This window comes from Pseudonaja textilis, chromosome 2 (assembly GCF_049901715.1).
Source record: "Pseudonaja textilis isolate UNSWEBS1 chromosome 2, rPseTex1.2, whole genome shotgun sequence".
Taxonomy (NCBI): Eukaryota; Metazoa; Chordata; class Lepidosauria; order Squamata; family Elapidae; genus Pseudonaja; species Pseudonaja textilis.
This window is the reverse complement of record NC_141991.1, coordinates 147,948,000-147,957,719: the sequence shown is the minus strand read 5'-3', so window position 1 is coordinate 147,957,719 and position 9,720 is coordinate 147,948,000. Positions and strand designations below refer to the sequence as shown.

The window sequence follows — 9,720 nt, the reverse complement described above, 5'->3', positions numbered from 1 at the left end:
GTTTGAGACCCAAGCACTGTACAATGGGGCGAGCTCCCATTACTTGTTCCAGCTCCTGTCCATCTAGCAGTTTGAAAGCATGCAAATGAGAATAGGTAAATAGGTACCACTTTGGTAGGAAGGTAACAGCGTTCCGTGCACCTCGGTGTATAGCAATGCTAGTCACATGACCACGGAAATTGTCTTCAGATAATGCTGGTTCCTTCAGTCAAGAAATGGAGATGACGGTGCCCTAGAATAGACATGACTGACAGGGAAACCTTTACCTTTAGTAGAAAATATACTGCAGTGGACAGCTTTTCAGTAAATAGAAAAAATAACTAGTACCCAAATATATTTTCATCATTGGTTTCAGTGGCCATGGGAGGGGGCTAGTTGCAATTCGACATTCTTCTTTTTCTCTTGCAGTTCTTTCTGTCTCTGTAAACCTTTACAGCAACATTTGGGCATGTTCTTAGCTAGAGCTGCATAGATGAATGGGTGGATGCAAACATGAAAGTTAACTAGGATCTTAGCTATTTGGTAGGTGAAATAAATGGCCTTGTTCACGTTATCCTGCACACGATAGTACAAATTCACATTGCGAAAGACATGAAAAGGCAAGTAAAAAAGGGCATAAAGGAGCACAACTATAGAAACCAGTATCTTCACTTTACATTTTTCCACCCTGGTGGTACCATGGCTGCGTCTAACAGCACAAACAATGGCCACACAAGAAAAGAGAGTCAGGAGAAAAGGCAGCCCACAGCCCACAGCTAGGAGGAACCAGCTATATGGCAGATAAGCAGGCAGTTCTGATGCAGAAGCACTTCCCAGGCAAACTGTTGCATTGCCTTTAGGTTCCACGTTGGAGAAATGGAGGACGGGGGCTGAGATGGCTATCGCGACCAACCACACCACCCCACTGACAACTTTGGCATGGAAGGTTTCGATGCGCTCATGGGCAAAGAAGGGATGAACGATGGCAACGTAGCGGTTCAGGCTGATGCAAGCAATGAAAAAGGTGCTGCCGTACAAGTTGACAAAAAAGGCAAAACGATCCAGTTTGCAAAAAGGGGAGCCGTACTTCCAGTCCTTGTGGGGGAAGTAGTAAACAGCCAAGGGCAACAAGGAGATGGTATAGAACAGGTCACTGAGTGCCAGATTGAAGGAGAAGATGATGCCAGGATGCCAGGTGCGTTCCCAAGCCACAAAGTGGTAGATTGTAAAGCCATTCCCCAAAACAGCGAAAAAGAACTGCAGGACTATGATGATCCACAGTTTTTCTTGGAATTGGTCGAGGTCTCTCCCGCTTGGGTCCTCAGTCTTCATCCTGGACAAAGCAGGATGAATGAGATGAGAGGCGTCCAAGACCACCTGTTGACTACAGACAGAGAACATGAAGGAGCATATTATCAGAAATACTGACATCTATCACTTCAACCAGTGGTGTATTAACCATTAAGTAGACTAAGCACGTGCTTAGGGCACCAGGCCCAAAGGGGCCACCGCAAAGTTGAGAAGATGGCTTCGTTTGTACAATATGTACAAAGGAGGGAGGGCAGGGGCACCAAGATTTGTCAGTGCTTAGGGCACCAGTGAGCCTTAATCCTCCACTGACTTCAACTGCAGCTCTCTTAAAAAATAAGTTACTCCCTTCAGCATTTTTCCCCCCTCCCTTGGAATAGATGCTTACTTAATAAACAGAATTTCCAGTACGTCTATATGATTACGACGGTTATATAAAAATATGGAAAATGGAAGGAGAGAAAAATCACCAAACTCTCATATACAATCAGAACTAGTTTTGCCTAGGTATTCATGATCTGCTATGCAAATTAATATATACAGTAAATTAGTTTGTTGACCACTAGAAAAAAATGTGAAATTCAATATCTAAACAATAGATGTTGAAAATATGAAATAATCCTCCACCTGGGACTTCTACAGATAGAATCCTTCCTTAGGCCCAAGAAACCAAGTTTTTAGGTTGTTGTGTAATAGATTAATAGGGTCTATTTGGGGAATAGGGAATATTCATTATTAGTATCTTCTAGTTCTAGTTGCTATTTTTCCTTTTTCCGACCATCCTCTGTTCTGCTGTGCTGGGAGATTTTCATTAGCTAGGAAGCAGGAATTGGTTGGATTTCTTGCTTTCTAGCTAGTCTTTAGATCTTTGGCTCTGCTTTTAAGCACAGCCGAACCTCCCTTAGGACTGAAGGTTCTGTTATTCAGTGCAGACTCACGGCAAGCAAATTTGAGAGACTGAACTAGCCAATGGCAGATAGATAGATCACTGAATGATTCTGTGAGCAACTCAATCTGCCTGCCTGCTTTGCCTGATTTTTGGTAAAAGTTGCTCTTTTTTATAAAAAAAATCAATATTTACATACATGGTGTATTGTGAGTTAATTTTGTGAGTTTGCTTGCAAGCAAATTTTATGTGACAGATTGAGCTAGCCAATGGCAGATAGATAGATCTCTGAATGAATCTGTGATTCTGTGAGCAACTCAATCTGCCTCTCTGCTTTGCCTGATTTAGGGTAACAGTTGCTCTTTTTTTATAAAAAAATGCAATATTTATATAAATATTTATAATATTTACATACAAGCCATGCCCAGCCAGTCACATGACCACCAAACCACACCCACAAATTAGGTCATGCCCACAGAACCAGTTAGTGGTCCCTGGGATTTAAAAGTATGAGTTTGGTCCAAAAGGTTGGCGACCCCTGTTCTGGTTGGTTTCCAGAGTAAATTTTTAAAATGCATTTCCAAAAACAAATGAGTCCTCCATTACAAATTAATTGGGGAATAACTTTTCCTTCGATGTACAATTCAGACCATCTGTAGAATTTCTGTAGCTAAGTGACACAATTGTAAATTACGATATCACTTGACCATGACACTTAGCAGCAGCAGTTCTGGAAGTCCCCGGTTACTGGCCTTAAGGGAGGACCATGCGGGGTGTCAAGTGAGAACTTCATATGTTTGCAGCTTCCAACTTCCTGCTGGTTCTTCATTGACTTTGTTTGTGAGAAGCCAGCAGGGAAGGTCACAAATCAAAATTGCGTAACCATGGGACCATGGGATGCTGCAAAGATTGGAAATCTGGCTGACTTGCTAAGCACGTAGATCATGATCATAGGACAATGGGAGTGCTTCGCCAGCTGGAACTTTGAGGAGTCGTCAAGAGTACCATTATGTTCAGTGCTGTTGCAAGTCTGAACGGTTGCTGAAGGTGGTGTAAGCTGCTAAAGCACAAGAGCCAAGCCTAACTCTACACCAGGGGTGTCAAACTCAAGTGCTGCGGGGCAGATCCAGGTGTTTAGATCTGGCCCTTGCTGTGCTGCATGAGGCCAGCCGTCCCATCTCCTCCTTTCCTCCGCCCCCCCACCCCCCAAGCTGGCCTGTGGAGGACAACTACAATGCTGATCTGGCCCTCAAAAAATCCAGTTTGACACTTATCACATCTCCAACCATTAACTGAACTGACCCGTTTCTTCCAGAAAAAATGTATAATCCAAGAGACATAAAACATTGTTTTTATTGTAAATCGTATGCAATTGGCATGCCTCTATGGAAATATATACATGCTAAAGTAATCCTCCATCAATGTTCATGAAATACAAATTCCAATTATTATTCGGTGCCTCCCTAAACTTTCAAACATATAATTTAGTGTATTTTAACAATCATTTATAAATAATGAAAGGCTTATTATTTCACACAGACTATGCTAAATATTTTAGTTGTTGCAGCATTCTAAGACATACAGGATTCTTGGCCTTTAGCCTAAAAGTGCTTTAGCTGAACAAAAGAAGTGGTTTTCCCTTGCTGAGAGTGAGTGACTGCTCCAAGATTGCCAGGTTGGCTTTGAGACAAAGGCAGGGTTAGAAGTCATGATTTCTCTATTTCTAGCCTAGTGCCTTTTACTACTACAAATTTATTACAAATAACAAAAAAAATATCAATATGTCAGTATTCACAGGTCTCAAATATGCATTCCATACACTGCTTGAGTTCCACAAGGTAACCAAATGCCCCAATAAGAGCTATTTAGAAATTTGGAAAAGATACTCTAATCCTTATCTTACAGCTTATTGTTCCATTTTTAAATTGGTCTTGTAGAGAGAAAAATATTATTATCCCCAATGCTTGCTTTGCTCAACTTTAAAGGCTTATTCCAATAATTTTAAAATAGTTCAATACAGACTGTTTCTGGTGTATGTTTCTAAAATTGGCCATTCATCCCCGATCACAAACAATTTATTAATAAACTCTTAACTCCCCCCACCCTCTGCATCTACTGTATTCACAAGTAATTATTCTGCCTACTAGTTTCATCAATGCACCTCTCTTACCTTTTTTCACATTTGATCTTCTATTCTGATGTTTTGGACATCTACTTGTATTCTTTTTGAACTTTAGCATAATGAGAGACAATGTAGTTTTCTTTGAAATTACCCAAAATTTGTTATTTCTTTTCTGATTAGAAGCACGTTCTGGATCTTAGCTTAGCCAAAAACTGTATTTGGCACTTTTGTTTAATAGTTTTAATACATTAATGCATCTAATATATTATAGCTTTTGTGTTGGGGCAGTTAGTTTAAATTTGACCTATGTTCACTAAAACCATTTCAATATTGATTTGTTATGTTTAGTTTGTCTTTGTCATTGAACCAAAGTATTTGATTATTTTCCATTTTCCCTTGAATTTATGCAAATAGTTCTGTCTGATGATACTTTTTGCAAACAATGTATTCTATTGAAGTAGTTGGAAAATTTCTTTTTTATTATTATTATAAAAATTTTATTTGGGTTTTTACAAAACATAATACAAGTAAAGTTTCTTTTTTTGAGAATAGCATGGTCCCGGGTTATCACTTCTCCATACAGACACAAATTCAATTTCATATTCATCTTTGTGTTCTATTCCATATCTTATTACTATTTTAACATTTTCTCAATAATTTTTCCCTTCCCTTAATTTTTTCAATCTTACCTTTAATTATCTCATTCCTTCCTAAATTCAATTTTATATATATATATATATATATCTTTTTCTAAGTTTCAATATCTTTCTAGTCATTATATTTATACTTTTGTCTGTCCTGTTTCAATTTTATATTTTCTTTTCTCATTAAACAAAATTTTTCCCTGTAGTTACTAATTGGAGTATGACACCTTTGTATCTTTTAATTTTTATCCATTCAGCTCTTATTTAAACTTCAATTTATGCCTTTGAAATTATAACATTCAATATAGCACATAACTTCCAGTCGAATTCTGCTACATTCCAGTCGAATTCTGCTAATTCTGGTACATTCTTAAAATATGCACTAAGTTCTTAAAAAGAAAATATATACATAACAATAATAAATAAAATACTTATTCTATTCCAATTCAGCTCTATCATTAATGTTAGTTATAATCTTTGACATCTTGAACATTTCTTTTCAGTAGGATATCATACTTCTAGGGAGACTTATAATATTTCCATAATTTTTTCATGTTTCTTTCATATTCCTCTTCACTTAAATTTTTATGACACATTTATAATAATTAAAATGTTCCCCTCCTTTCCTAATTTCATTCTCTTTATTTCATTTATTTATTAAACATTCCATTCCATTACAATGAGTATTTTATCTATCATTTTAATCACACTTGTTTCATATTTTCAAAGTTCATTTCTATTTCTAATATAACAATACTATCTTATGTACCCTTGCAGAATCCCCCTTTCAATTACATTTTCACCCATTATCTCTATGTCTTGTACGTTTTCCCTGTTTCTCTATGTCCTGTTTCTGTCCTTTATAATTTCTTTTCCTTGTTTATAATTTCTTTAATTCCCTGTTCTCCCTCTTCTTCTCCCTTCCCTTTTTCACCCCTTCTCTCTCTAATTCTGATTCTCTCTTCTATAATCCTCTCTTCTGTTTCTTCCTAATGTTGTAATTACTTTTCAAACTATTCTTTTTTTGAGTTGTTTTTTCAGATCTTAAATTTTTCACTCTCTTTCCCCCCTTCCCTTTCTTTTCCCCACATAGATATACTTGGTCATTGAAGATGGCTTCTTCTTTGCCATTTCTGACCACCGCTGCAACCACCTTCGGGAAAGGGAGTAATGGCCAGCTGGGGAGGAGAGATGTGGCTCTCCTCAAGCCTGCTGGCAGTCTCGCCCCTCTTCACCACCTCGACAGGGTGGCTTAGCCCTGAAACCAGCCAGCTCGGGCGCTCCAGCGGTGAGCACAGATCGAAACAGCACATGATCGCAGATTTTGGTCTGTCACCGAAGAAGCTCAAACCGGACTCTGAAATTGTAGTTGGAAAATTTCTATTGTTGTTTGGTTCAATAGGCTTAATGACATGGGATATTTGGGGCTTGAAGGTGAATGAAATCCAATTGCATCCAGTTTTTTATTTTCTGACATTTAATTAACATAAACTGACCAAATGAAAGCTATAATCTTCTAACTTAATACCGTGTTACCCTGAAAATACAATCTACCCCCCAAAACAAGCCCCAGCCCGATTTTCATGCTTGCACTGAATATAAGCCCAACATAAGAGCCTGTGCAGCCGCCTGGCCACCCATTCCATCTGGTTACTGCCAACATGAGGTGTGTGTGTGCCGTGGCCACTAAGCGAGACAGGGAGGGATGGGGGTGGATGACGAAACGAGGGTGGGGGTGAAGGATGAAGCCCCAACAGTATCCTAGGCCACCCAGCCTGCAGAGTCCTGACGCTGGGAGAGTGAGGCGGTGGGGGCAGCCCCTTCCCCATCTTACCCACTGCTGCCGGCCAGTGGGGTGCTGCCTGCTGCCACTCCTGTTCCACCACCAGTTGCCTGGAGCCCTTGGGGGGTTTGCCTTGCCACTGCTTTCCAGGCCCTGCCCAGCTCCCCTCGCTTTCTCAAAGCATCCCTTCACCGACCTGCTTGCTAGCTCCGTTCTCCGCTGCCACGTGCAGGACAACAAAAGAAGACCGTGGGACTACCGGTAAAAAAAAATTCAATCAGACCTTCCGACTTTCCGGGATCTTTTTTTTTTTTTTCATGAGAAGTTGGAAGGTCTGACTGATCTTTTTTGTTTTAGTCTCACAAACTTATTTTGTTGTCCTGCATGCGACAACGGCAAACAGAGCTGGAAGGCAGGTGAGTAAAGGAATATGATTGCTCTGGGGTGGGTGGGGGTTAGGATTTGGCATTGTGGTTACCCTAACCCTAACCCTAACCACGATGCCAAATACTAACCCCAACTCCACAGCAACCACCTTCCTTCATGAGTAAGGAGAATAAGTGGGCCAGTGATCTACATGGGGCTGCTGGAGCCACTGCCATGAGGCCAGGCAGTTGGCAGCACCTTGATGGCCTGGCTGCGGGGCCCTCTGATAAACCAATGTGGGGTGCATGGAACAGCTCCACACACCCCGCCTCACTTCATCCTCCACCCACCACCACCACCTCGCTTAGTGGCCACAGCACCAGTGCATCGTTTCGTCCTCCACCACCACCTCACCTCCTGTTCTGTTGCAGCAACAACAAAGAAAAAGACCTCCCCCAAAATAAGCCCTGGTGCTTATTTTGGTGACCAAAAATAAATAAATTTTTATGTTGGGTCTAATTTTCAGGGAAACAAGGTAGATGTACCCTGGATGATTCTATGCAATCCTGAATCTTTTCCTTATCCAGTTCAGGACTGCACAAGCTTTTATTGTGGGTCCCTCTTTTGAAAATGTATTGTCTCCTCCCTGGCAAGCCACCGTGCAATTGCCTTCTTCTCCAACTGCACATTCCAGCACATCATACTTACAAATATCCCAAATGGCCAGACTTCCCCCCCACCAAAAAAAAATTCCAAGCTATTCCACCTTTAAAGACTCACTTTGCAAAATTGGCAAGGAGCAATCAAATCAAGGAACAAAGGAAACCTAGGAAATAGAGGGCACATTGACTAACACAATTCAGAAACCTTTTTGAGACTTTGGGAAAAATGCAGAGAACAACAACAAAGCCGATGAGGGGTCTGGAGACTAAAACATATGATGAACAGTTGCAGGAATTGGTTATGGCTAGTCTGGTAAAAAGAAGGATCAGATGATAGCAGTGTCCCAATATTTGAAAGGCTGCCACAAAGAATTTTCCAAAACACACGAAGACAGGACAAAAAGCAATGAATGGAAACTAATCAAAGAGAGGAGCAACCCAGAACTAAGAAGAAATGTCCTGACAGCGAGAACAATCGACAGGTGGAACAACTTGCCTTTTACTGGAGATCAAGTGGTAGCAACAAAAGAATTCTGAATCTGAGAAAATAGGCGCACAAATCACATATACAAAACAATGGCAATGTTCCCACCCCCAATAGTTCAAATGCTTCTTCCAATTAAAAGTTGTGAATATCATCATGTGGACATCTCCAGGTGGTGATGAGGCTTCTGTCGGTTGACCTTGGCATACTTTGATAAAGGTTTGCAGCTGCACATAGCATCGAAAGCTAAGCAAGGAATAGAAACCTAAGCAAGAATGTACTCTCCACCCCCACCCCCAGTTTATACAGTTCTAGCTTGTAACACCTCCAGCTCACTTCCCATACTTTTCCCCCATCCTCCCCCGTTACTTATGACAGCTGAAAGATGCAAAGCAATGGGGGGAAATCTTGAAGGCTGACATTGTGGGTGCTCCATCACTGAAGGCTTTCAAAAAGAGACTGGACAGACACTTGTCTGAAATGGTGTAGAGTCCCCTACTTGAGCAGGGGATTGGATTAGTATACCTCTAAAGTCCCTTCCAATTCTGACCTTCTGAAAACTTTTGTTTGTAGTATCTTGGGTATATCATCTGATTACAAAGCTTAAGCAGTCGAGACAGACTTCCTGCATTACTCTGAAATAGGCAGCATTACATCAGTGTTCTCTGACTTGCCCTCCTTTTTTGTGTGTGTAAAACTACAGTTCTCATCATCTCTAGGCAATCTTGTTGGAAATAGTGGGGGATGTAGACAAATACATCTGGAGAACACTAAGGTAAAGAGTAGCTATTTAAATAGTATCACAATATACCTACCTAATCCAGCTTCCAGTCGATTCCATATAGAAGGGAGTCAGTCGTATCTTCCCTTACTGCAAGGAAGTTGTGAAGTCTCTATTCAAAATGTGGTAGTGTGTTATCTTGTAGATTCTGAAACTGCACATGAGGAAGTAGATGAATCATGATTAAATAAAAGAACCTGTGTTACACAATGGAAAGGCCTTTTATGGCTTTTTTGCATGTGGCAATATGCTAAAAAAAGGAAAAGCATACAAGACAGAATGAGGTGGAGGGATCCTAGAATGACAATAGGCTGACAGTCTAACAAGGAGTAAAATCCCAGAGCTGAAAAAGGATTGCCTTTTTCTGAAATCCTAACTGTTCATAATTTTAAGCTCCATGGATAATTTAGGAGACTGTGAGATAAGAATTAAGCTACTGATAAATATGATTAAGAAGCAGCTATCTTAGCTCCAAGATCTTCGATGTCATTCCATATCACACTTTTGAATACAGCTACAAAAAGCAGGGTTTTAAAAAAATAATTGAGAAGAGAAGAAAGTCTTGTGGACATCTGTTAACAAAGGTTTATTGCATTTAGTCAAATAAGACTTGAGAGGCATTTTTGGCTTTAAAAAAAGCCCCACTAAAATGCTATTTGAAATTATAGAATTCTGAAAGGATACTTTAGCTGATTTAATCCCCAA

General features: G+C 40.2%; 1 protein-coding gene across 3 annotated transcripts; it reads right to left on the bottom strand.

The window, feature by feature from the left end:
- Nucleotides 1–213: 213 nt before the first annotated feature.
- P2RY11 (purinergic receptor P2Y11) lies at nucleotides 214–9,170 on the bottom strand. Of its 3 annotated transcripts, none has more exons than XM_026711477.2 (2): nucleotides 9,050–9,170; nucleotides 214–1,363 (listed from the first exon to the last, which is right to left on the bottom strand). In XM_026711477.2, the coding sequence occupies exons 1-2, from the start codon at nucleotides 9,073–9,075 to the stop codon at nucleotides 352–354; spliced, it is 1,038 nt and encodes a 345-aa protein (XP_026567262.1). In that variant the 5' UTR covers nucleotides 9,076–9,170; the 3' UTR covers nucleotides 214–351. The 3 variants fall into 3 exon arrangements, with proteins under 3 accessions (XP_026567262.1, XP_087781959.1, XP_087781958.1); XM_087925833.1 differs by lacking the exon at nucleotides 9,050–9,170 and adding an exon at nucleotides 6,039–6,186 and having other exon boundaries at nucleotides 214–1,312; XM_087925832.1 differs by lacking the exon at nucleotides 9,050–9,170 and adding an exon at nucleotides 6,039–6,182.
- Between the last annotated feature and the right edge of the window lie 550 nt (nucleotides 9,171–9,720).

Bases quoted from the DNA above. Each gene is read 5' to 3' on its own strand.
- P2RY11 (XM_087925832.1), bottom strand. From the start codon at position 6,070: ATGGCAAAGAAGAAGCCATCTTCAATGACCAA. The intron at 1,364-6,038 runs GTATATCTATGT...CTCTGTCTGTAG, and splicing joins AAGCCATCTTCAATGACCAA to TCAACAGGTGGTCTTGGACG.